Here is a 27237-nt window from a genome sequence, read left to right on the forward strand (position 1 = left end):
CAGCCTTGGTCTAGCATCTGCCTACATTCTCTTTTCAATTAATCAATTATAGTCCAATGGTGTGTAATTACACATTAAAAAAGTTATTGGATATCACAGCATGGCTGTCCCAGGGGGCTCATGAATACACTAATATAACACACCTGTAATGACCTGTTCTCATATCTGCAAATTGCTCCCATTTCTCTCTCTCTCTCTCTCTCTCGTTGCTAAATGAAGATGAAAGCAATTACCATTAACTTTTTGAGTCACATCTAGTCAATGAGAGAGAAAAAAGATCCCTACCAGCATTCATAATAAATCTGTCTGTTGGTACTCAGAATTTTAACTGTACCAGGCATCAGGCTGCAAGGCAGTAAATGTGTGTCAGGATTGTAAAGGGCAGTGGGGATCCCAGGTTCATTCTGAGCACATGCTACACCTGTAGACAAGGGAAACAGGCAAGCAGGAAGGTCTTGTCAGATCGCTTCCAGGCATAATTTGCCTGTCTTGGTTGGAATCAAACTGAACTCTGGAACTGATCCCTATGCAGCGGCTCTAAAGTCTTTGCATAGCAACTAAGCCTTGTTGCTGTTGTGTTGGGGTTTTTTCCGAATGCGAAAAAGAACAAAATTTACTATGTAATGGCAGAAAGGCTTTGGTTGTGCTAGAGGATACAGGCACCAGTGCTCTCTTATTAATGCATAACAAATGAAACCAAGGAGAGACTCTTAGTCTGCATAATGGAGTCTGACAGATTCTAAATTGGTGATTCAGTCAACTAAAGGGTCCAAAAATGCTCTGTGGAAGTGAGCTTTTGATGGCTCCATAAGTCAAAAGGGGGATGATATATATCAGCATTTTATAAATGTTGTCTTGCACAGTGTGAGTTTGATGTGCTGTTGTCTCTCACCCTGGGAAGAAGTGTCTGTTTCCTTACAAGAAGTTTTCTTGTTCTTGCTTTCATTTGCAGACTGGGGTCTTTCAGGTGGGTGTACATGCAGATAAAAGCACATCAGTATTTTGAGAACAGCTTTTTGCTTGTAGTAATCTGAACTATTCCTATGCTATACACCTTTCTCCAGTCTAGCCCTCACAATTTCAGTGAAATCTTCATTATGCCTGAAGTTGCTTCCCTCTTTGAAAACCATGCATGTCTTCTTGTGCCTGATGTCTTTCAGGATAACAGGATAATCCTGTGGGATTTGGGTGATCAGTTTTTGTTTTCAGTTGCATTCACAGTAATGCAATGGATGTTTCAGTCTGAGCTTCAGTCAATATTTCACTCTGGTTTTCACCAGTGCCACATTTCTTCCCAGCTCCACAGCATCCTTTGGTTTTGGACATGGTTCCATTCACATGCCTGGCTGTGGCATCTTAGTATTTGTCATCCAGGCTGGACTCTCTCTCTAGGTCCTGTGGTTAACAAAGGCAAGCACTTGTAGAGTGGGAATTGGGTTTTCATCTAGTATTGGTAAAACCAATATTTAGATGTGCCTGTATCTGCTCATTAACTAGATAAGTACCTTTCATATGACACCTACATTTTAGGTTATATACAGTCATTGGCTGAGCTGCATATTCCTGCATGTGTCCAATGTCAATCTTGCACGCAGAGCCATTCAGAGGGACTGCTTGTATGCTTGGAAGTTAGGAATCTGCTAACTTATGTTTAGATGTCTAATCTCCAGCTTTGAAATGGGGATGCTGTAATTTAATTGCCTTTGCTTGCAGTTTAAATTTGAGATTAAAATATTAGAAGTGCAAAATGATATCTCTTATTTAATGTTATGTTATACTGCAAATAGTGAAAAACCACATCATTGGTATATGAAAAGTTCATTTATTATGAATTATTATCTGATGAATAAGAAAACAGGTTCCAAGATTTACTTACAGGTATTTAAAAACAATTTGACTGCCCAGACATAGTAACTGAAGTAAGCAGAGCTGTGTGTGGATCCCAAAAAGTGATCAAAGTGTACATGTGCACAATGTTCTCAAATTCTGCTCAATGCACAGCTTTGCTTATGCTTGGGACCAAAATTAAATTTTGTGTTTTGTTTTGTTTTGTTTTGTTTTGTTTTGTTTTGTTTTGTTTTGTTTTGTTTTGTTTTGTTTTGTTTTGTTTTGTTTTGTTTTGTTTTGTTTTAAACCAGTGCCTGAATAATCAGCTAAAAATGTTTGAAACAGAGAAAGGAACACAGTTATAGTCTAGAGCTTTAATATACAATACAATATTAAATTGTACAGGCTAGTTAAATATTCATCCTAAAATACCTGTTAGTTGCCTCTCCAACTGTATTTTCTATGTGTCTGATGGGGAGGAAAGTAGTATTTCATTCAGTTTTAAAAATTTGGTTTTAGCTCTAGTCTCCACAAGAAGCTGTAACTCTTTGCATGTCACTTTCTTAATTGAGCTATAAACTCTATATTGTACTAATACACTTTATTATGAGGAATAAACATACTTCTTCTAGACAGGCAGAGGAATAATTGACCACCTGTGGCCTGTCTCAAATGAACATTACTGCACATGACACTGAAATTAATGCCTCCTTAGTCAAGATGCGAAGCAGTCATTTTCTGAGAGTTTTTTAGTGATTGGGAAGGTAACACATCCCAATATATTTCTGCTTAATGACAACATAGATTCCTGACTGCCAGGGCTAGAAGCACTTGGTGTTCACCTGGCTACTGCCCCCCTCTCTCTCTGTGTCTATGACATTCAAGCAGCAGCTTAATTTGTTCAAAACATTAAGCAAAGAACCAGGTTCTGGCCCAAGCTAGGGATGCCTTTCATCACTCTGGCAATAGAAAGAAGCCTCAAAAGTTGGTGCATATGAAGTGTCCTTAGGTGGCCCCTTTCAGCTGCCTGAATGGTGTAAAGGAGTCTCAAAGTCGATGAGAATCTGTCTCAAACATAGGATTATGTAGTGCTGGAAGATAGTATTAGAGACATTGTGCTGGTGTATCATTTTACCAAGCCATAAGGGCCAAAGGATGCTGGAAACTGAAATATTAAAGAGCTAAGAGATTGACTCCATAGATAGAAATGGTAAATGTTTCTCTTATCAGTTATTTTTCACTTTGTATTAATAAATCTCTGGGATGGGGGTTCATGTAAAATCACTGGATCCTTCAGGATCCAGTCTGTTCCTTAAACTGGAAGCATCTAGTGCCATGAGCAAAGCAAGCAGGTGAGGTTCTCAGGTGTGCTTGCACCTGCAGCATACAGGGCTTTTCCCAGAGCATGTGCCATGGGAGGAATGGGGCTCTCAACAGGGACAGGGGCTGCACAGGGCCAGGAGAATGTGTTCAGTTTTATCTTCAGCATATCCTATTTCTTCCTTTCTGAGATTGCAGGGGACTGTGTTGAGCAAGCGCTGCTCTCCCCAGTGGCTGTGCTTGCTGTATTGCCACAGGGCTCTGGCAATTGCCACTGCACTGTGTTCCTTCTTTGTCACCACATCATGCACATTTAATGAGGGGTTATAGCTTGTGTGCTTGCACAGTCTAGAAGTCCAGCTTTAGTTCCCTTTTTCCTCCAGCACAAACAAGGGCTGAAACTCTCCCCAGCAGAAAGGCATGTCCAAGGACTAGATGAGTGCAATCTGTCCAAAGTTCAAATGAGATTAGCTCAAGACCACTGTGGTCAGTGAAAGGAAAGGCTGCTGTTGTGCTCCTTGCATAAGTGGAGATATTTGTCTGTATTTGTTATCAAAATACTTCTGTTGGGATCTTGCTGAAATCTCAGTTGCTCTAAGTCACCACACAGCTGCAGTGACCTCTCTGTGATGGCTTTTCTCTCTAATGCCACCCTGGTGAGATGTGTTCCTTTGGTATCTCTAAACTTCTGGTGGGAGCTGAGGTAGGGGCTAGGAAAACTACAGCAGCCTGCCTGGGAGAGCTGCAGTACCTTGTTCATGTATTTGGAAAGCAGGTTGTGCTTGTCTCCATGGAATTTACTATGATCTCACTACTCTTTGCCTCCAGTTCAGCTGTGTCAGTGTGAATTTTGGGAGAAGCCCCTACGTAGAGGAGTTTGGCCCAATTTCCTCCCTATGTTGTTAGAAAAACCTGCTGGAAACAAATCTGATTAACACAGCAGGGAAAATAATTCAGCTGTAAAATGTTGAAGATTGCCACTAGTGCAGGTTGTGTGCAGAAGGCAAAATGTCTTTTTGAAGGTTTATGGACCAATAGTGTCTGTTTTTGGTTCCTAAGTGCCCAGCTAGCAAAGTCGTGTGTGGCGTGGGCAACACACTTTTTGTTTTTGGAGTGCCTTTCTGAGTGGCAGAGTGACAGCACATCGATATCATGGTGCACTGACACAGCAGGAAGTACCACATCCCTGATGTGCAAAGCCCTGGTCCTGCTCCAAAATCCATCAACAAAGGCAGATACAGCAGAAGGATGAGGTGCTGGGGGGATTTCTCAGTGCTCTTGGGGTTTGAAAACTGCAAAGACGGCAAATCAAAAATAGCCTGGACCTTGTTGAATTTAGGAACTCCATGTAGCTCCATCTTAAAAGAGGGGTTTAGAGAGTACTTGGATTGTGGCTCTTTATGTTTTGTCACTACTGTTTATTTTCTGGGTGGTATTTGCTACTTTCCATAGTGCCCAAGTGAATTCTGGGAGGAGCCTGAGTTAAGGCAGATCACCCTGAATTTGAGACAGGTGCTTCATCTGAATATATATACAGTGAAAACCTAGAAATGGAAATGTTCTGTTAGCTCCTGTGGACAGTGCTTTGATTCTGAAGTGCATCTGTATCATGCAGTAGGCTGGCACAGGGGCAAGAGAAAATCGCTTGCTTTTCTGTAAATGAAGAAGCAATGATTATCATGATCTGGTCTGAGAGAAATCACTCTGCAGTCTCTGTAGTTTGTGATGCCTTTTAGACCACCTCACTCTTCAGTGAAGGCACTGGGGGCATTTTGAAGCTGTGCTTGGTGTCCTTTGCCTGTGAGCATGACAGAGAAAGAGAACAACTGAGAGGAGATGAGAGAGAAAAGGGCACAGCCTTTTGGTGAGGGTAGGGAAGTGATTTCAGGTGTTTATGACACCACATAAACCTTTTGTGGTTAGCTTCTTCCTGAGCATGATGTACCCTGGAGGATAGAGGAAATGGTAACAGGTAGAGATATGGTGGAAGGAGTGAGAGCTACCTGCAATGTGGCATCTAAATAAATCCAAAGACAACACAACTATTTTTAGCAGAAGTGCAAACAGTGATAGATGCCATGGGGCTGCTGTCACTAAAATTTGTCTATAAGCAACATATTCATATTTAAACAAGTCAGCATTGCACATTGAAATGAGCAAACACTGTCTCTGTGCTTGTTTGTTTGTTGTGCAGAAGCCATCAGCTTTCACTCCTTATCCCTTCACCATGGTGGTGATGCAGAGCCATGATGATGGATCGTCTGTCTAGCTTATCTGCAAGGCCACAAAACATTTCTATCTTTTATGGCATGATAGGCTGTTCTCATGCAGCAGTGGAAAATAGAAATCTGGGGCTACCCTTGCAAAAGTACCATCTCCTGCACAACACTGCCATTCTGGTAAGCTCACTTGGCACAGTTTGTACAGCTAAGTACATCCACTGTGAAACCTAACACTGGGATGCACATGAATAAAATCACACAAAATCAGGAGAGGAGCAAGCATCAGAGAAGCCTTTGAACACAGGGGGCAAACCAGCAAGGATGGAGTTCCTGCAGTTTCTCTCCTGCTTAGAGGGGGCCTCTGTCACCTCTGGTATAAGGCCTCCAGCTCACATCAACATTGTACTTGGCCAATTATCTTATTTAGGTATCTCTTATATATTTAGGTCTTGAAAAAGGTCAACCACAGAGCATGTCTGGGCAGGGGTTTTTGAAGCTGTAGATCTGGAAGCTTTTCTTCTAGCATTGTTAGAAAATAATTGCTTGTGAATGTCCAGGGATTTGAATTTACATGTTGGAGCTCTGAAAAGGAGGGCAGGAAGGTTTAAAACATTATTGAAACAGCTCCTGTTGATGTTACACTCACTGTAGATGCTGAGCAGGGAACAGGTGGAGCTCATTGGTGGGCATGGCTGCGGTCCCTCACCTGCCTGGGTACCCTTGCCCTGGGATTCCACCTCCTGGGCAGCTCCTCTTGCGACTGTTTCCAGCACAAACAGCTCCTCTGCCCAAGGTTCATGCAAGCTGGTACATTTTCATTGAAAGTGCAGTGAGGCAGGGATTGTCCCTGTTGGCTGAGCTTTTCACCTAAGTATACCTGCTACTTTTCTATTTAAAATTATTTTTTACCTTTGTTTTTGGTTTCCTGCTACTTGCAATTTTTTCCTCAGACTTCTCTTCCTCTACTGAATATCTCTCTTCCTCCATTACTTTATTTTGTTTCTTTCAATTTAACTGTCTTCTTCCTCAGTTTCATGACAAATCATGTAACTTTTTTTAAGCCCCCATTTGTTCCTGTAGTCTTTGGCTTGGAAGTGCTGTTAGCTGTGGAAAGTCCTCATCCCTAAGTGTTTTAAGGCCCAGATTTTACTAAATGTGTGCTTTGCCATCTAAAAGCCTGTCAGTCACCTGCCACAGCTCACAGCCTGATTTCTCAGTATGACCAGACTAGGTGGGTCTCTGAACACAAGCCCTGAGGTTTTTGCTAGGAAGATTGCCCCAGTGCATGGTATTAGATCAGTCCTTAATGAGGTGCCTGTTCTTTCCTCAGCTCTGTTCCAGATATTCCCTGTGACCCTGGACAAGTCATTTTATCTCTCTTTGTCTCTGCTTCCATTCATGAAATGAGCATAATTGCACTTCTGAAGCTCATGTGGAATCGCAACGATGAATTCCTCCTGCTTGCTTTGCCTTTGCCTCATCCCTTTTGTCTGCACAATTGTCAGAGGGGATAAAACACCACCGAATCCGGGTTAGCCATAGTTAGCACAAAGCTCCAAGCAGCTGGCCCGGCCACTCGCCATATCCTGATAGCACTGACAGCAGAGAGCCAGATTTGTTACTGCACTCTTGTGTGCTTTGAGGAGCTTCCTATGCTCTCTCTGAATAGTGAAAAGAGACATTTCCAAGGCAGGGTGCTCAGGAGTGCATAGCGGTTGTTGCAGGACAAAGGATTAAAATGGCTCCCTTTGAGGGCTTGCTCCACAGGATCCTTAGCAGAAAACATGGGACCTTAGAAGAACCAGAAGGAGAGGGAGGGAGGCAAGGTGAACACTCCATTTGTAAAACCCATCTCTTGTTTTCCTCCCTGTTGTCCAGCCTCTTTCCCTTACCCTCCCGCATTTTGTTCTGTGACAATAACAAAATAAAGGAATGCAAGGTAAAGGTATCCTTAAGGCTCTCATTGTTACCAAGTAATTCTAACAGCACTTTCTCTCATACACCTGCCTCTGAAGGCTAATGTCATTTAATTATTGTGATGTTGCAAATGAAAGTGCCCACACACAAATTCAATAAGGAGTGCCAATACACCACACTAAAAGCAAGTGGTCTATTTTGGATTTGTCATCTGATTTAATGCCATTTACCTCACATGCCGCAGAGAGCATCACCTGAGTGAGGAGCAGAGAACCAGCCCTGTGTGTGCAAAGTTCGCTCTTAAATCTATGCTTCACAAGATAGCAGCAAGTGACATAAAACATCTGTTTTTAAAATACAACTGGGAGTGTACTTTTGAAGCATTCTCTCCATTTCAGGCAAGGAACACAAGGGAGGGACGAGTTTTGGTAGACAGGTACATATCTCCAAAAGAAAGCAGTGCGTGCAATACAATTCACATAAGTAACATATGTCAAACCACCTTCAATGAGAATCCAAAGTAGGCAGGGAAGAAATCCCAGCCTGCAAAAATTTAAATATGTTGGCCAAGTCAACTAAGAAGATCTGCAAGCTTGAGCTTCAGCGGGGGGCATACCTGTCTACCAGGTAATCAGTGGGGGGCGGGGAGGGGGGAGCAAGATGTTTCAATTTTTGGTTGCTTCCTAGTATTGCTTTTTTCAGTTCCAGTCAGTCAGCCTTGCATTTTTAGGTGAGCAGCACAGTGCCAGGGAGGCATCCTGCCTTGCTGTGCAGTCTGGACACATTTATCATGTTTTTCTATGCTCCCAGCCTGTAAAGTCCTTCTTTGAATACTGTGCACTGCTCACCATGCAAGCAGCTCATTATCCCAGGCATTTCAAGACTAATTTATAGGACATTTGGCTAATTTGCATAAGCCATCCAGTACACAGAACATGTCTCCACAATAAAGTAATATGCCAAAATCAGGATTTATGTGAAAACATGAATATGGGGCGGAGCGGGGGGGAATGGGACAGGAAGGGACACACACAACAACATTTTTAAGAAGCTGTTGTTAGCACCAGTCTTTACATGAATACCCCTGACAAAAAGTCACAGAATCCTGCCTCTCCACCTACTGTATGTGAAGCTCCCATATAATTTTCTGCTTTGAATCTTGCTCATCTTTTTATTAAGTAAGATGGGTTTTGATGCTTAAAACAGCATTGAAATATGAATACTTGGCACTGTTGGCTTTGTCTAAAAATAAAACAAAATCCCCCAAACAGAATCCAAATCGAGGGCTGCACATTCAGCTATCACTGTGAGGATCCTCGCACATCCAATGCTCTGATTATTTCCTTGACTGGAAACAGGAGGACTTGTAATCCTTGAAACAGCTGACATCTGAAACACTGATTCTTCCTGTGCTTTGAGTTAGTCGCTCCTTGATCTCTGTGCCTGGCATGCAAGCCTGGCTTTCACTGAAACCTGACCTCGTGGTCCCTTCTTCTGCAGCCCTGTTTGTCTTCTGCCATTCAGAAATGTGCAGCTTCTGTCCTCAGGACTCTGAATTAGAGCTGCACAGGTCAAAGGAGCAAACAGGAGACTTGTCATTATTGGATCCAACACCTGCCGTTGATTTAGATGTCCTTGCATTGTTTTTTTATTTTTTAATAACAATTACTAAGTAAGAAGGTTGCAAGGTACTTTCTAAGCAAACCTTTCCTCTCCAAGGTGACACAGGCTTTTCGTGATCTCTAATGCATGACTGCTTCACCTACACTACAGATGTTTTTGCTCCCTTCCTTGCAAAGCCAGCCTGGGATTTGAAAGTCAAGTTGGATTCTTTCTTCTCTCCCTAATATGTCTTCTGCCATTATGAGGCCTCTGAAGAGCACATTAAGTCCATATTTAGCCCTGTGCAATCTAATTAACTTACAGAATAACTGTGCAGGTGTAACAGAGATCTCAGTTTGAAGGCAGCTTTGCTTCACTTATTATAATTGAAGGAAATGTTTGGCCAGCAGCATTTCTATTAGTAGTAATGCTATTTAAAAAGGAAATAACTTAGTTTTGGGCTGAATTTGTAGGAATACCAGCTAAAATTTCATAAGTGAATGCATATATATCTGCATACTTGCAAATAGAGGCTAACTGGAGCTAGAAATTACATGTGTAATAAATAAATCCTGATGCCATTGCTACAAATTCATTTCCCATAGCAGATCTATGGTATCAGGCACCAATTTCAGTGCTGTATTGTTTTGGAGGTTTCAACAGTGTTGGTTATTCATTTTGGTGCATCACATGTAGTTCCAGTTAGGTGAAACCTGCTGGGTGTTTAATGTCTGGTTCAGCTTGAACTAGAAGCAAATAGAAGGAAATAATGTGTTGAGGAAGACAAGGACTCTGGATAAAGATTTTTTTCCTGTTCTAGAGTCTGTTACACTGTTACATGTGTTTTTCTAGGCTTTGAGATTAGTATTTTTTTGATCAGACTGTCCTACAGGTTACATGGAACTGACAGCATTATCTTGAACATAGTTACTATGTTCAATAGAAAAATATCTGCAGATTTTAATTTCACTGTCTTCCAACTTGAATCAGTTTTTACTATTCTAAGATGTAAGAAGCACATTTTTTTTCCTCTGGGGATTTACAGTTTCTCTTAGTGTTTTGATTCTTGTGAATAATTTTATAAAAAACCCCAGTGGTGTACAGCATCCAGGTTGGATTTGGCTTTTGACTGATCCCTAATAGCTGAAGTTACTGTATACAACAAAAACATTTGTAATGCTGTCAGACAGGAACAATCTCTCTTCTGCAACTTGACTCAAATTTGTTATGTGTATAGCTCCGTGAAGTTCACTAGATGTAAATACAGATTAATTATTTAAAAAGTAATAGGAATGAATGAGCTTCCAAACATGTAGTGTTTAATTATTTAAAACCTGTAATGGAATTTCAACCCTCGTGCATACCTCAGATCTCTCGCTGTGCTTGGACAAGTGCCTGAGGTTAACTGGCATGTCCCCACCTCTTAGTCACATCCCCTCCTACAGCACAGGGTGATAAATGTGCCTGGTACGTGTGAAGAACAGCCAGTATTCTCAGTCATGTCTAATGGTAGATACTCTGTACTTAACTCCATCTTCCTTTCTCTGCTACTGTGGTGCATCCTGCAATAAGCCCTCCATATACCATTGCATATAACAGCGTGTGTACAAGTTCACAATTGTAATGAGCCACAGAGAACCAAATTCTAAAGTCAGAGTGTGAGCAAAGCCTCGCTTGATTTCTGATCCCAAAGGGTGGAAAGAACTCCACACGGATTCTGCACTTTGGTTGTTTGATGGTGGTGGATCAAGGCACTGGCTCTGTGTGACTCTACTGGACATTGTACACACGTGTGAGAGGACCTGATTCCCATTTCAAAACCCTCCTGCTCCAAGTAGGTTAGTCAGATCTGGGGAAGCCTTCTCCTGGCTGTAAAAGGAGAATCAAAGATACATACTAGAAATGAAGAACACAGAAGCCCCCCAGCTTTAGAGACTTGCTTGGTCTCCCTTCAGTCCTCTGACAGTGGATGGACAGAGAGTTCTGCTGGGACCAGTTCACAGCCTTAGTCAGGTTCCTGCTGTGATCCATCTTCCTGAGATGCCTATGTCTATTCACAGACCAGAGCTGGGCAATCAAAGTTAATATTTAAGATTTTGCTATTTGCATTATTTCACTGCCTGCCCTTTTCCTTGTCCAAAGTTACTCAGCAGTTTTGTCTTTGCAGACAATGTCTAATGCCAACCTGGCAAGTCCTATCTTAATGCTCCAGCTATGTAACCTTCCTTCTCCTACTGCTCAAAGTCACTGGATGAAGAGCACCTGACCCAAGATAGGTGTTAAAATAAATGTAAAGGAAAGCTCTTTAAAGAAAAACAAACACTTGAGTTGCATTGAACAAATGCACAGTTAGAAGTCTTTGTATGTGATGGCTGCAGGTCTTCTTTTGCCAGCCAGGTCTCAGCTGGTCCGATGAAGAATATTTCAAGTGGTGCTATATCCTGTGAAATTGTTGTCAGAAGTAGTTTTGTGGGAAGACCTAGAGGAGGAAAAAGGCTGGAGAAAGCAAGACAGACTGGATCCTTTTTGAGGAGGAATCTAAAGAGCAAAGCATTCTTGAGAGCTTTGCAGGGTGATAGTTTGAATATGTTGATTTCTTTTGTCCTAGTGTGCTGCTTCCACATAGCTGCTTTGTCATGCATGTCATGCAAAGGGAAAATTATCTGCATGGTCTTGTAAGTATGAAAGGCTTTGGCATGATGTATTTACATAATGGAATCTGTTCAGTCGCAGTGTGCATCGTGCACCCAGGCAAGGAAGGAGTGCCATCTACAGTAACACAATGCATTGCTAAAGGGTCCTCTCTGATTGTGTTCTTTACTAAACAGTTCATCTGATGCCTTCTGCTGTAATGTACCCTCCTTGGTGAGAAATTAATCCTTTGTGCCAAATTCAACTCTCAGTTACATGATTCAAATTGAAAATCAACACCAGCTTCAGTGGAGCTAGCCCAGATTGATCCCAGGATTACTAAGAATAGATTTGATTTATGTAAATAGCTTAGTGTCAGGTACGTTCTAGTGCTAAACACTTTCCAAACAGAGGGATGAGCAAGACCTTTTCATCAGAATAGGAAAGATCATTTTTTCACTTCCATGCCTTACTTAGAAAGAAAGAGGTCTCAATCAGCAAGGAAGAAGACACATTTTGCATTTCTTAAGAACCAGCAACTGTTTCGGGTCTGAGAAAAGCATCACAGTGGTCAAGCAGGGTGTGTGAAGGGCTGGCCCTCCCTCCCTCAGGTGTTGCACATAAGTAAAGCTGGTTGCTGCCCATCACCCTCACAGCTGTTGGCTCCTGTCAAAGGAAGCCTGGCTTCTCTGCAGGAATGTTCTTAGTAAAACAAGAGAGGTATTAGCAGAAGAAGACGACAAGGAAGTTTTCACACACATTAGTTCACCATATGTTTGGCTCTAGGCTGTAGTTTCAGACCTTTGTAACTCCTCATTTATTATTTTCAAGGTTAAAATTCTGAAACCATGGTTTCAGATAGCTAGGGACCATAATATTCATGGTAAATCCTACCTACCAGAAACAGAGTAATCTTTTTATTCTCCTCTCCTCTCCTCTCCTCTCCTCTCCTCTCCTCTCCTCTCCTCTCCTCTCCTCTCCTCTCCTCTCCTCTCCTCTCCTCTCCTCTCCTCTCCTCTCCTCTCCTCTCCTCTCCTCTCCTCTCCTCTCCTCTCCTCTCCTCTCCTCTCCTCTCCTCTCCTCTCCTCTCCTCTCCTCTCCTCTCCTCTCCTCTCCTCTCCTCTCCTCTCCTCTCCTCTCCTCTCCTCTCCTCTCCTCTCCTCTCCTCTCCTCTCCTCTCCTCTCCTCTCCTCTCCTCTCCTCTCCTCTCCTCTCCTCTCCTCTCCTCTCCTCTCCTCTCCTCTCCTCTCCTCTCCTCTCCTCTCCTCTCCTCTCCTCTCCTCTCCTCTCCTCTCCTCTCCTCTCCTCTCCTCTCCTCTCCTCTCCTCTCCTCTCCTCTCCTCTCCTCTCCTCTCCTCTCCTCTCCTCTCCTCTCCTCTCCTCTCCTCTCCTCTCCTCTCCTCTCCTCTCCTCTCCTCTCCTCTCCTCTCCTCTCCTCTCCTCTCCTCTCCTCTCCTCTCCTCTCCTCTCCTCTCCTCTCCTCTCCTCTCCTCTCCTCTCCTCTCCTCTCCTCTCCTCTCCTCTCCTCTCCTCTCCTCTCCTCTCCTCTCCTCTCCTCTCCTTCCCTCTCCTTTTTTCCCTGTTTGAGGGATGTGTAGACTGTTAGAATCCCCATCTCTTCTATTCCCTGGCCATTATTTCAGTCTTCCTTGCTCCGTATGGGAATGACCAAGAGTAATACCAACAGTTGCTCAGAATAAGCCTCTCTCCACTGGTGATTTTGTGCTAATTAGGAGGGGGAAGGGGAGCTGGGTCTGTACCAATGGGCTCTGGGTTTCAGCCAGGATCAGTGCCTTGCAGCAACAGAAAGTAGAGGACTCAGAATGTTTCCTGTGTGTGCAGCAGAGCAATTTCCCTTACTTGGCTTTGTCTTCTCCAGCCCGCAGCTCCAGAGGAAATGGGAAAATGAATTCCACTCTCAGTGCCCAATCTGCAAGAGATGTGACATGTCTCAGTCCTGGGCTGAGACTGATGTGACACATGTTTCCCTGATGCAGGCAGGTTTTGGATCTGGCCCAGGGCTGTTCTAATCAAATGTGGTTTCCAGAGAGAGGGATGCTTTTCAAACTGAGCATACTCTGGGACGCAGAGTGGTGTGTACCATTACCAGCAGCGAGACCAGCAGTTCTCAAAAGTGTGGATCACACACATTCAAATCTCAAACACCTTTGACTCCCTTCAGAGTTCTGTAGCCTAAACCCAGCAACACCTCCCTTGGGAAATTTTGTGGGTTTTTTAAATCCATTTTTACTAATGATCAAGTCAATCTTTCCCTAATCAAGTCAATCTTTCCCTATCATTATCTTTTGGGGAAACATGTAGGGAATCTGTGTCAGGTAGACTGTGAGACCCAGCCAGTTCTGCTGCAGCCTGTGCTACAGTTATGTATGTGTTACAGCACCTACTACAGTGTTGTGGGTCCTGGCTTGTAAAAATTATTGCATGAGAAACGTTACCATGTAATAATAAAAACTGAAGATCCCTGAGCTATGCAGATAGGGGGAAAACAAACACACACACACACACACACACACACACACACACACACACACATATATGTATGTATGTATAGATATATATTTCAAAGCACCCAGAGACTTGAATTCTGTGAGCTTCTTGCCTGTACAGGCATAAATCAGAAGAAACAGCCCACTAGTCTGAGAGAGTTATGCCACTGTGAAATGGCAATGGTGTGAGGGAGAAATTGGACTTAGAACCCTTCATTACAAATAAGGGGTAATAAATAAAGATTTCCCAAGGTTTCAGATTGCACTCCTGCTTCCTATTCTACAGACTAATGAAATTTCAAATCTGGATTACAGTACTATTCTCTAGACCCAGTAATATTACATCTAACTCTGAGTGATTTAATGACTGTTCAGTGGTGATTTTGGTTTCAGGTGAAGTGGTATTGGCCCCCAGCAATGCCTTAGGCTAAAAGCATCATATGTTAGCAAAAAACATTAACCTGCCCCTCAAACCTCCTCATTATTACACTTACAGTTCTGTCAACCAATCTATGAGCTACTGGAGTATTAACAGAGGGGGTTTTATTGTTATTTTTATATTCTCTTGAATATATTCTCTTGAAAAATAAAATTTACTGGGAAAAAATACATGTAAGATATTACCAGACATAAATTCTAGCCACATGGGTAATTCTCCACTTCACAATGTTTGCCATATTATGAGAATAAAATTTTGATCAGAAAACAAGATGAGTTAATATGTTTGTTCAGATACTGAATTAAAAAGTGAATTAATTAGAGAAGTAAATATTCATCTGGCTTCTGAAGTCATCTGCAAACTTGGTTATATGAGATTCCTAAGGGTGCAGATTTCTCATTTGGAAAGATTTTGGTCAATCATTGAGATACTGATTGACTGTAGTAAAGTGCCCCTTTCATTTTTACCCTGAAGCTTTTCTTTGCTTAACAGCATCTATATTTCTCAAAAGAAGTTGATAGAAAAATTTGTAGTGTCAGTTACTCCCTTTCTTTTCCCAGTTGCTGGGACTGGATGCAGGGAATGCTGCAATACCTAGTGCATACAGGCTCTCTTTCTCACTGCATTTGTTGGCAGCTGCTCTGCAGAAGAAACCTTCTGTGGCTGATGTTTAGTCCAGTTCTCGAAAGGAACAGGCCCTGTGTAGGAGTGAGGAGTTCCTGGCATGACAGAAGTGCTGGCTCTGTTGCCAGTCTGGGACTCTGCAACTTGGCCATCCCAAGGATGGAGAAGCTGCTCTGCTGCCTCCTGTAGCTGAACGTGCAGGAATGTAGATTATACAGAAAGTTCTCCAAGGTCATGGAGGTGAATGTCCTCCTGAGGAAAGAAATGCATTTCCTCTCTCTGAGGCAGAGAAAGGAGGGTATTTCCTAGTGCAACCTTCTGCTGCTGCCCCAAAGAGACAACAGGGCCTGGACACTCTGAGGAAGTATTTCTAAGTCCCAGAAATGTTTTTCCAGCTGCTAGCTCTGCTTTCTTTCTTACTGCTTCCTGAATATTCAAAGCCAACATTTCTTGTCCTGTTCACAAGGTGTTTGCAATGCTTCCCCACTGCTGATACTTTGCACAGCTTTAGTGACAGCAGTTTGATGAAGTTCATTTGTATCATCTATAGGAAGAAGTGAAGCTCCTGCTGGGGTGCTAACAGCTTAAGGATCATAAAGCAAAACCTCCTGTTGTGGAAAGGCACAGGCTGGAGTTCACCAAGACTCCCGGCTTCACCTACTCTTGTTTCTGGTTGCTGAGCTGTTTCCCACCATCATCTCAGGAGCAGGGGAATTTGGGAATGCGCATCATGAGAAATGTTGGCCTGGAAATCAAGTGTTGAACATCAAGAAGTCCAATACTTACATAATCCAAATTAAACTTCTTGACTGGCCAGCAGATGTTTGCACCACTGCTCTGCCAAGCTGGCTTCTCATGCTGCCACCCATGAGCTTAAGGCCATGAGGAGCATGGTGGAGACACTCAGTTGACTCCACAGGTCCCTCAAATTATGCTCACAAGGAAGATGGCTACAGACATAGTTGCATGGTCTCCTGTCAGACTAGATTAAGTCTGGAAGAGGAACTGTTTCATGGCCTTTCTGTGCGATAAGGCTTGATGAGAGTTCAGGATCTGAGTGTAGGACTTAATGGCTCAAACTGTGGTTTGCTGTGCCCCACAGACTCTTGCATGCTCAAAGGCCAGTGCACTTGGTGTGGGATGAGGTTTCCAAGGTATGGGAAGCCCATGGCATGCCCTTTAGGAAAGGGCATTCAGACTGAGGTGCTCTTTAGATGTTTCTGAAATGTGAGTCTTGGTGAGACAGACTGTCTGACCTATTGAGGGCATTAAAGCCCCAGCTCTCTCTCCTGTTCTTACCCTCCATTTATCTTATGCATCACATTCATTTTATTGAGGACTTCTGTCACTGCTGCACTGGTGGACTTAGCCAGTACTGAAATAGCCATGTAGACATGCCCTCTAATCCGCTCTTGTATAGTACCCCTGTAAAAACCTTACATTAAATATTTTAGATTTAAATGCTGCTATTGTCCCATTCTGTGTTATTTTAGCCAGGAATGTTTCTGGGGAGAAGAACTTCCCTCTTGGCAAGCCCCACCTCACACTACATTCATTTTCCCCGAAGTTTTGCCCACCATATTTTGAGCTTCACCAGTGGTTTTAGATCCAAAGTTCCTTCTGTGGTTTCAAAGCCTCAGACTGAAGGTGAAAACACGGAGCTCAGCTGTTTATATACAAAATCAAATATGTAGGCACTCTGATGAAATAAGACCCAACCTGGATTTCCACTGGGTATTAGCATAACTCACATTCATTCTTTTTGACTGGGAACATTAAAAAGCCCCCCAACACAAAGGAGCCCATGGGCTTTGAAAATCCCTATGTTTTAAATACAGCAGATGACAACTGCAATGATTCAAAAAATTGAATCAATTTATCATTAGCCATTAATTACTAAATAACTCTATTTTCTCCTTATGCTTCATGTAGCTTAGACTTTTGCATAATTAGGATGAAAAATGGAGACAGAGTGAGTCCTGCATTTAAATGACATAAAATCAGTATTCACTCAGAACACTGGTAAAGATTTTTGAAAGGGCAAGATGTTTAGGAGGGTAACATCAGGGAAAGAAAATCAGGCAGGGAATCTCTGGTATCTTTTTAACAGAGAGAAACTTGTCACAGGACAGTTTTAAGTTGTAGGCAACTGCAGTGTTCTGTTTTGTCAACTGTTTTTACACAAAGCTCCAAACATTGTAAAAATCTGTTTTCCTTCACACCTAGCATCGCTATGAGCTATATTGTAACCACATTCACAGTGTGTTAGAGCCTGCCTCGGGGTTCCTTCGCAGCAGGTTTCAGCTGGAATGATTCTTTTTGTTTTTTATAATAATCACTCAATTCAAATGGAACAATCCGTATAAAAAAATTATCACAAGCCATCTTGGATAGAAAAATCTTGCCACAATAAACATGCTGAATGTTTTACAATAAGACATCAAAAATGGTGATCGAGGCTGGAAAACTGCTTAGAGCCACACTTAGGATTATGCCTGTTACAGTATTGCTTGACATTTGGTAGTGAAAGAGCATCAATTCCCAGTCATGACAGCTGAGGCAGGGACTTAGTCATAGTTGTCTTCAAAGCAGGCGCTGTGAACTGCCCTCCCCCTTCAGGGACAGTCTGTGTGCCTGCCGGGGACCCCCAGCCATAGCCCCCAACCCCATGGGCTGGCACACAGCGGCTGCAGTGCTGGACATGCAAACCCTGCACACCCTGCCCAGGCACTCACTGTGCCCCAGGCTGCCTGGTCCATCTCAGGAGGAAGCTGAGCATAGGTGTTTTGGAGGAGGATCAAGCAGAGAAATGTGGGACACACCGGTGAGTGACAGCAGCTTCTGGCAAGGCTACACCCACTCTATCTCTTGGTGGTGGGTGCTGGCAGCTGAATGCCTTTTGTGATAACTCAATTAGCTGTGAAAAAAGCACAACAGCATTAGGATATTATACTGATTATTGCTTACCTCTCAAAGGAGTTTGTCATTTTCCATCACCTCTGGGTGGAACACATTACCCCCCTCTTCTTCACTCTGACCCCATTCTTCTGCAGATCTTCACCTGCCCACCTTCTCAACTGGCATGGCAGTGTGCCTACCTTGCTCTTTTTCATATTTGTCTTTTTTTGAGTCAGGAAATGCTAAAAGGGAACTTTAATGCCTTGGAATAATCTTTGTGTCAAACAAATCAGTGTGTGTGTGCCAAGAACTGAGCAGTGCCCTCAGAACCTGGTGGGGGGTTTGGTTCCTGAAGGGGTGTTCCACAGCAGGGTACCCTCAGAAGGTGAGCAGAAGAAGAGGACAGACTGAAACTGATGTTTGCAGGAGGTCTCAGTCTGATCCAGAGCTCCGCTGCAGCCACAGCTTCTCTGTGCTCACAAGTGTTGGAAACATTAATGCTTGAGGTACAGCTCTTGCCCCAAAGTTTCTCTGTTCTTAATCAGGCAACAGACTCCAGAAATAGGGGCATTTGCAGGATTAGCATTGCAGGTGGGACCTATGAGGGGATTACCTTTTAGGTGACCTGCTCTGAAGAGAAGCCGTGTTAATGGATAAATGGAGAAAAGAAGGGAGGCTGCAGATAGCCACATTTCCCAATAAGTCTGGGGAGCTGACAAGGAGAGCAGAGAGAGGTTTCACACTCCTTTAGAGACAGTTAGGTGTAGTCCTGCAGGACAAACAGATCTTGGTTTCTTTCCTCCTAATTGACTGAATTTTTCCCTAGTGTCCTGCCGGGAGTGCTCAAAGCCTTGTGAGGGGGCCTGGGTCTCAAGGTGCCTCGGTGTCCCTGCTGCAGCGGCTGCTGTGTGTTCTGCAGAGGGTGTGACTGAGCTGTGTGTTAGAACACTAGCTGTGACTCATTTGGCTGTATACTAGAAACCTCTGTATGTGTGTTTCTGGCCACTTCCTAATTTATAGATTTTTCCTGTGTCCAATGTTTGGCAGACTTATAAAAAATTGGGCTCTTGCTGAAAAACATATGGCTGGTGTGTGGGGTTCTCACTGGGCTGCAAGGCAGGAGGGTGTGCAGGGGAGAGGCATTGTGTCCTCACCTTGTGGCTTTTGGGATGGAGTGGGAGCCTCTGCCTCCATGCCTCACACATCCTGGCTGGGGAACTTCCGTGACCCTTCCAGGACCAGTATGGGCTAAAAGGAAAGGCAGCCAGGGCCAGGACAGGATATAGGAAGTGTGCAGTGGTGTTTGTGAAGTCAGAATATATGCCTGAACGTATATAAAGAGACAGCACTTGGATACCACAGTGAGAAAAGGAAGTAGGAACTACTCAGCAAAGTTGAATACATGTTATTTATGCCAAGAAGTGAGTCTTTGATAATCTTCAGCATCTGTTCAGCATCTTTGTTACAAGCCTGGTCCTCAGATGTGATTCAACCCTCCTTTGTGCAAGGCGTACCTCAGTGGCGTTGTCCTGAGCAAGGAGAGGAGCTTTGTCAGTCACTCTCTGCTTCTGGAGAAGCTGAAAATGACACATCTTTGCTTTAGTGACCACTTTCTGTCCTCTTGCTAAGCTTTACCATGGAGCTGATAGTCGTCCAAAGCGTTGTGTAAGAAGCACAGGGTCTCTTTCATCGCAGCAGTGTTTTTTCCATTGCTACTTGTTCTTGGTTTCTCTAGAGCTGCTGTAAATACCTCTGCAAATAGGTTTTGCCAAGTGTATTTCCTAATGAAATAGTGTCTGATACCAGATTATTCTTCAAAGGTTAGTGGTGGACTGCACCAATGTGTGAACTTTGTGCCTGCATTTGACAGCCAATTGATTTAAATATTAATCACCTGGTGCCTGAAGTCCAAGTAAGGCCCTTTTAGGTGTAGCAGGATCCTGTGTTGTGCCTGCAAGGCAGCCTCGTAGCCATGTCTGGACTCCAGACTCCACTTTGGATGTTTCTATCAAAATAAAGGTATGGCTGCCAACAGGAATGGCTTTATTCCTGCTCTTTGTATTAGAGACATCTGAGCATTATGGGATCCCTCAGTCCTGGCATCTTCGGTGTTCCCATATCAGGCACGAGTTGTGTTTCTGCTGATGCAGTGTCTTCTGAGTTGTCTCCTGGTGTAGACTGCTGTGTGTTTCACGGGAAAGCAGATAAATGATACCAAGTCATTGAGCTTGTAAGTAGCGTGCTGGCAACCTGCCACCAAAATATAAATACATTAAATGTACTGAAGGAATGTTCATTCTGTTGTTTAGCCTTGGATATGCCCCAGTTAGGTAAATTTAATCTTCTTGAGGGTTGTTGCGTTGCAGCTGAATGAGATAGGCCATTATCTTAATACTGATCTTTCTGTCATTCAGGATTCGTGTTCTAGCATTCATGGTGTGAAGTGTGCTTGCCACAGAGCGCTCCTAGAATTGTTTTCCAAAGGAGATGAAGGTGCACAGGGGATCTGTTAGCACCTTGCAAGTTTTGACCCTCTATCTTAGAAGTGTTCATGCTCATTGTCAGTGACACCACTACTGGTCCAACCTCCTGTTGATAGAAATGTACAAAACGGTGGCTGTGCCTATGTTTGTTAGGAAATGTCAGTAACTCAGTCTGACAACATTTATTTTCTTCCCGGGTATTTCTTCTGCAGCTCCTTCCAAAACCCCTGTCTGTGCCTCTGCTGCCGTTGAGATTGGGAGCAAAGCTGTTGATGACCCCAGGGTGAGCAGGGGCCAGTGTTAAGCAACAGACCCAAAGCCGATGGATTGCATTAAAGATGAGCCTCTTCATTGTTTTCCACTGGTAATGGGTCAGACCCTCCAAATGTGATCCTACAACATTAATGCTTGTGACTAATCCCACTGAAACCTAGGGAGCTGCTCCCATGTGTAAGCACTACCAAATCCAACGTGCAGTGTCAATAAGCACTCTGCAACAGTTTAGCTCTTCTCTTGGTTGTACAATGAAAGGAAGGCATGAGGCAGGAAAACAGAAGGAGAGGGAACACATGAGCAGAGAAATTCTGAGCTGGTTGTGAAGAACAGAGATGTTCCATACAGAATGCAAGTACTTAAAAAAATAAGACATCAGCTGTGTGTTCTACAGATAAGAAAATATTATTTTATTGAATGGAGATATATATGTTTTACCTATTACATCTGAACTAATCAGTGTAGGCTTTTAGAAGAAATCTGTAATTAGCCTGAGCACATCATTAGTTAGATGCAAAATGAATGATATTGCTCCATTTTATTACCTCTAGTGATAAAGCCATTTGGATCATAAATTCATTGACCTCATCTTAAATGATCAATTCTGTAAGACAGACTTGATTCATTAATTCTTAAGTGACATTTTTTTCTCCTCCACTAATTTCCTCGTTGTTCTAGAGACTATTTTTCTGCCTTTTAGTATGGTATTGTGAGGTGTCAAACCTACATATTACCTGCATATGAGTCCCACAGTTTTATACCTTTTATCTTAACTAAGCAGCACAGACTGATTGCTTATGTACATAAAAAGAATTGAGAGAAAAAAAAAAAATTATGAAATACATGAATGTAGAAGATGGGCATTTTTCGCTGATATTGTAGCTTCAGCACTGAGACATTGTATGAAATCAATGAGATAATTATTGAGTATTTGGTCTTTGCAGGGTATTCAGAGGAATAGGTTTGCTGCCTTTAATTTCTCTGGCTTTAATGAATTTCATCTAGTGATAAAATATACAGAAGGGTCTGTGATCAATATGTGAGTGAGGCAGAGTTTCTTGTTCCTCAGCAAATTATTGAAAATTGGAGAAATCAGTAGAGAATTTGCAAGCAGGATTTCTAAATATTTTACCAAGGAATAGAAAATATTTGTTTAGCCAGGAGAGACACAGGAGCCCACTGGAGATAAACAAATCAATACAACAATAATACAGTGTAGCATTTTAGTGAATTTTTCAAATGCTGACTAATAAAATTAAATTATTGGAAAAGATGCCACAATTTTTTGTAGGGCCGTATTTCTCTTTCAGTCCCTTTAATTAAGGTCATGGACAGGGCTCTTCCTAGAAAGATAAGGAGGCTGGGTTTACTCTCTCATATTTCTCAGGCACTTCTTTGGCAGCGGGTTTATGAGGTGGTTTACTTTCTTGTCCCAAAGGAAGGGCAAGTCTTCACTGCAGCTGCACCTGAAGTCCTGCTCCATCTCTTTCTGCAGACACCTCTGAGGCCACTCTCCTCCTTATCTTTCCACTGCAAATAGATGGTGATGGGCCAGGGTGGGCTTCATCCTACCACAGCCTGCCTCAGGAGCTGTCTGGGAGCTCCTAGTATCTCTTTGTACAGCTCCTGGGGTACCTGTGGAGACCCTCTGCATTTTTGCCAGCCCTTAGGGCAAGAGCATAATCTGCAAGCAGAAGGAGGGGTGTGGTGGAGTACCTCCTGATTCCATACATGCTGAATAGATAGCATTTTGTGGCTACAGCAGTGAGCTCTCGCTCAGAAATGACTTTAAGTTAGATTCAGCAGCACCACTGAGTTAAATAGTATCCTATTACCTCATAGTGTAGACTCACAAATTCCTCTTTTGTCTCCTTTGAAAACAGTGTCAAGCCAGAAAATTTCAGGAGGTTGATTATAGGATGGTTCCATCATGTGTGCTGACGTGCCAGGTGGGTGGCAAAACCCCACACCCATGCCAAATATGCTGGATGGTTCGGTACCACTGCTGTGTGTTTGCAGTATTTGCAGCACAAGCTCCAGGGCTGTCTGGGATGGCCACTGAGCCTTCCTGTGGGGAGCAGATGGAGAGCTGATACCTGATAAAATCCAGGAGCTATTGGAAGTGGGATTGTCCCCTCTGCCCTGCTTGCTGCACTCCTGCTGTCCCATCTGCCCCACGCTTGGAGGGAATGCATGCGCCATGGCAGTGCAGGCATTTATCTCAGCTGTTCTGTGCATTTGACGGCCTTTTTGTCCACATATTTCAGGGTGTGACACCATCACTGTGTGTTCAATGCTGGGCTGGACTTGTTTGCACTGGGAAATTTCCTTTCTTGCCATGGGGCACCATGCTGGAAATACAGCCTTGCTGATGCCACATGTGCCGAGCAGCACCAGCAGCCTCTCTGCACCAGCAGCTCCTCTGCTTTATCTCATGAGGCACAGCATGTGTATGCACAAGCTAAAAATCTGGGTCCTGCATTCACAAACTTCAGGGCTGACTTAGGGGTTGCTGCTTCTCAACTGATTATTTAGCTTGATTTAAATGCTGGGATAAAAGAGAGGGAGCGTGTGCACATATGTGTGTGAATGGGGAGGGAAGGAAACAACCAGCGACCTGACAGGACAGCCAAAATGTCAAGGAGTTAAATGGGCTAATAGCCATAGCATATAGTGTGTGTGTGTGTCTATATACATTAAATATATATTACTGAAAACTCAAGAATGTTGCCACTGTTTATATTAAAGGAAAACTGAGAGTTAAATGAGATGGGTAATCAGATGCCCAGCATATGTTGTTTTGAATTGTTTATATGGCCAATAGTTATTAAAATTAATTATCCTTTTAATGCAGTCTTTTCACAATCATAGTCTTCTTTGGGGTTTTTAGTGTATTTTTTTCCTTTGTACAAAAGTTAGAGTCATTTCAAAACAAGCTAACATGGGCTATTTGGAAAAGGCAGAGCAAACAATACCAGGATATATTATGACATGGTCATAGGCTCAACATGCTGATAGAGAGCACCAAAAATCTCTGTCAGTGGAGTATTTTGAGAACTAATGTAAATGACAAAAATGGGGGGGTTTGTGTGTGTAAAATTCTGTCAAAAAAGTGAGGCACTGAAAAATCTGACATCTGTTTATCTGTTTATAGCTATGGCAAGATTACTCATATTAATTCTTGTTTAAAATGCCATATGAAGGAAAGGCATTTGTGCAAACAAGAGTCGTATTTGAATTGTAGATCATGTCTTCACCATCTGTGAGAGCTGTTGGTGTTGCAAAATTAATGTGTTAATGAAATCACAATAATTTCTCTGAAGTAATGGATTCTGAAGCCTAGAATGACTATTTTTTGAACTTTGGTGTCTAGTGGTTTACAACTGGGAAAACCTTTCACAGCTTAATTAGTTCTGCAGCCTTATTTTAAAAAAAAATTGGCTGTGCCTTTACCACAGCAATAGCAACACAAAAAAGGATTAAATGGAAAGCAGAGAAACAAAACAAAATTGAGCCTGCAATGCAAACTTTTTGCCGTAGTATTTGAAAAGTTGCTAAACGGCTCCTTGCTTGCCAAGAAGTCTTACTCAAAGTTACTTGTACACAAAAGTGGGCAAACAGCTCAGAAAATAATTCCAGCTTGCTGAAACATCACAAACTGGGACTATTCGAACCTTACAGAAATATCCTGACTTTTTCCAAGATTCTCCTTGGAATGAAGGACAAAGAATCAATGATGCTTTTTGCTTTGTGATGCCATTTTGAAATATCACACTCTTTCCAACTTATTATTTGATACCTTTAGTAGAATACTAAATGTTACTATGTGCTGCAGTTTAGCAGAAAATGGTTTGTGTTCATTTCCAGCAATTTTCTGAGTCCTTTTCCAGTTCTCACACTCCTTGTGTAGTATGGCATCTCAGATGGAACAGGCGTGCTTAGATTACCACCAAAGAGTAATCACAGCCACACTCATATGGACTTTGCATACTTACATATGCGTGTTATAACAGTTTATGCCAGCCGAGGATTCTTCTCTGTGCTTTGGGTTTCAGACATATAAGGCATCGTATAAGGTAGAACTGAGATCGTGGGAGCCAGAAAAGGGAGTGGCGTTCAATTCATTAATATGTTGGAGGAAAAAAAAGGTGCAGTTTTCACAAATGTAACTTCTTTTTTTCCTGTTAGAAAAATAATATATTTAGCAACTGAAAAATTACTTTTAAAATAACACTATGAAGAGAAGATTGCTTTTCTTACCTGATTTGATTTTATTACTGTGTTGTAGGTATGTGACTGGTGTAAGCACATAAGACACACAAAAGAGTATCTGGATTTTGGGGACGGGGAAAGAAGGCTTCAGTTCTGCAGTGCAAAATGTCTCAATCAGTACAAAATGGACATATTCTACAAAGAGACACAGGCCAATCTTCCAGCTGGACTGTGCAGTACATTACATCCTCCAGTCGAAAATAAAGCAGAAGGCACTGGGGTGCAGCTGCTGACTCCAGATTCTTGGAATATACCGCTAGCAGATGCTCGGAGAAAAGCCCCATCCCCAGCGTCTGCAGCTGGCCAAATTCAAGGCCCTGGACCATCAGCGTCTACCACTGCCTCTCCGTCTGACACTGCCAACTGCTCTGTCACTAAAATCCCCACGCCAGTTCCCAAACCTATTCCCATCAGTGAGAATCCAAATATTCCACCAGTTTCTGTCCAGCCACCTGCTAGCATTGTGCCTCCAATTGGTGTCCCTCCTCGCAGTCCTCCCATGGTGATGACAAACCGTGGGCCAGTTCCTCTGCCCATATTCATGGAACAGCAAATTATGCAGCAAATCCGTCCACCATTTATTCGTGGGCCACCTCACCATGCCTCAAATCCTAACAGCCCTCTGTCCAATCCAATGATTCCTGGAATTGGTCCCCCACCAGGTGGTCCCAGAAATATGGGTCCCACCTCCAGCCCCATGCACAGGCCAATGCTTTCCCCCCATATCCATCCCCCCACAACACCTACCATGCCTGGGAATCCTCCTGGCTTGCTGCCACCTCCCCCTCCCGGAGCTCCTTTGCCCAGCCTTCCCTTCCCCCCTGTCAGCATGATGCCAAATGGTCCTATGCCTATGCCACAGATGATGAACTTTGGATTGCCATCCCTTGCCCCACTGGTGCCACCCCCAACTCTACTAGTGCCATATCCCGTCATTGTCCCTTTGCCCGTTCCCATCCCCATTCCAATCCCCATCCCCCACATCAACGACTCTAAACCCCCCAATGGCTTCTCCAGCAATGGTGAAAGCTTCATTCCGAGTACCTCCAGCGAGACGCCTGGGGCAAAGCCAACCAATAGCTCTTCATCCCCTCGAGAGTCAAAGCAAGGATCATCCAAATCCTCTGACTCATCACCGAGCTGCTCAGGCCAGTCCCTTAATCAAGCGAAAGTGCTTCAGGAGCACAGTAAAAATGAAGTTGTTGATTTGACTGTCAGACCTAGTAGTCCAGCGAACAGTAAATTTGGGTTCCCCAGTGTGCTACAGGGTCCACAGGACGGTGTGATAGACCTAACAGTAGGCCACCGGTCTAGGCTGCACAATGTCATCCACAGGGCTCTACATGCCCAAGTGAAAGTTGAACGTGAACCTAACAGTGTTGTAAATTTGGCTTTTGGTAGCTCAGACAAAAGGAACTGCAGTGACTGCAGGGACAACTGCAGCCCAGTTGACTCAAAAACGTTACCGTGCAGTGACGGAGCTCACTGCTGTCCCGTCTCCTTGGCCTCTGGCACGCCAGGACTGGAAGCTGGCGCAGCGGTGTGCAACGTCATTGTGAATGGCACAAAGAGCACAGAGGGTTCCAAGAATCCGGAGCTGCCCCAGGAGCCAAAAAAGCCCCAGTCCCCGGAGGAGCTGGCGGTGAGCGAGCTGGAATCCGTTAAGGAGAACAACTGTGCGTCGAACTGCCACCTTGAGGGAGATGCTGGCAAGAAGACTGGGGAGGAGCCCCTGGCTGGGGGAGACAAGCAGGACCCGAACCTTAACAATCCAGCAGACGAGGACCATGCGTATGCTTTGAGGATGCTGCCCAAGACAGGTTGCGTAATCCAGCCTGTGCCAAAACCAGCAGAAAAGACTGCTATTGCGCCGTGCATTATCTCAACGCCAATACTCAGCACAGGGCCAGAGGATCTGGAGCCACCATTGAAAAGGAGGTGTCTCCGAATTCGAAATCAGAATAAGTAAAGGTTTGTGTAATCACTACTGCCTTCTGTGTGAATAGAATTCAGTATTTTCAGGTATGAGGTCAGCCTCATGTGGATGTGGCATTTATGAAACAGAAAGATACAAATTCCAATTTATGAGCACTTTCAGAAAACGATTGTTATTTGTGTTATGATATTGTTTTTTGTGCATCTGTACTTGTCAGTACTTCATTCATCAGCAGCCTCATTACACTTTTGCTCACAGAACATATCATGATGGTTCTGGCTGTGAA

General features: G+C 43.4%; 1 protein-coding gene across 5 annotated transcripts in view; it reads left to right on the top strand.

Moving 5' to 3' along the window:
* The window catches only part of SOBP (sine oculis binding protein homolog), a 114389-nt gene that overhangs the window by 73138 nt on the left and 14014 nt on the right, over positions 1-27237 (top strand). For 3 of the 5 annotated variants that reach the window (XM_072926754.1, XM_072926752.1, XM_072926756.1), the window contains 2 exons: positions 22627-22692; positions 25032-26986. In XM_072926754.1, the coding sequence (XP_072782855.1) occupies positions 22627-22692; positions 25032-26984 (2019 nt within the window). In that variant the 3' untranslated portion in view covers positions 26985-26986. The remainder of the gene's footprint in view (positions 1-22626; positions 22693-25031; positions 26987-27237) is intronic. The other 2 variants (XM_072926753.1, XM_072926755.1) reach the window with 1 other exon arrangement.

This window comes from Taeniopygia guttata, chromosome 3 (genome assembly GCF_048771995.1).
Source record: "Taeniopygia guttata chromosome 3, bTaeGut7.mat, whole genome shotgun sequence".
Classification (NCBI taxonomy): Eukaryota; Metazoa; Chordata; class Aves; order Passeriformes; family Estrildidae; genus Taeniopygia; species Taeniopygia guttata.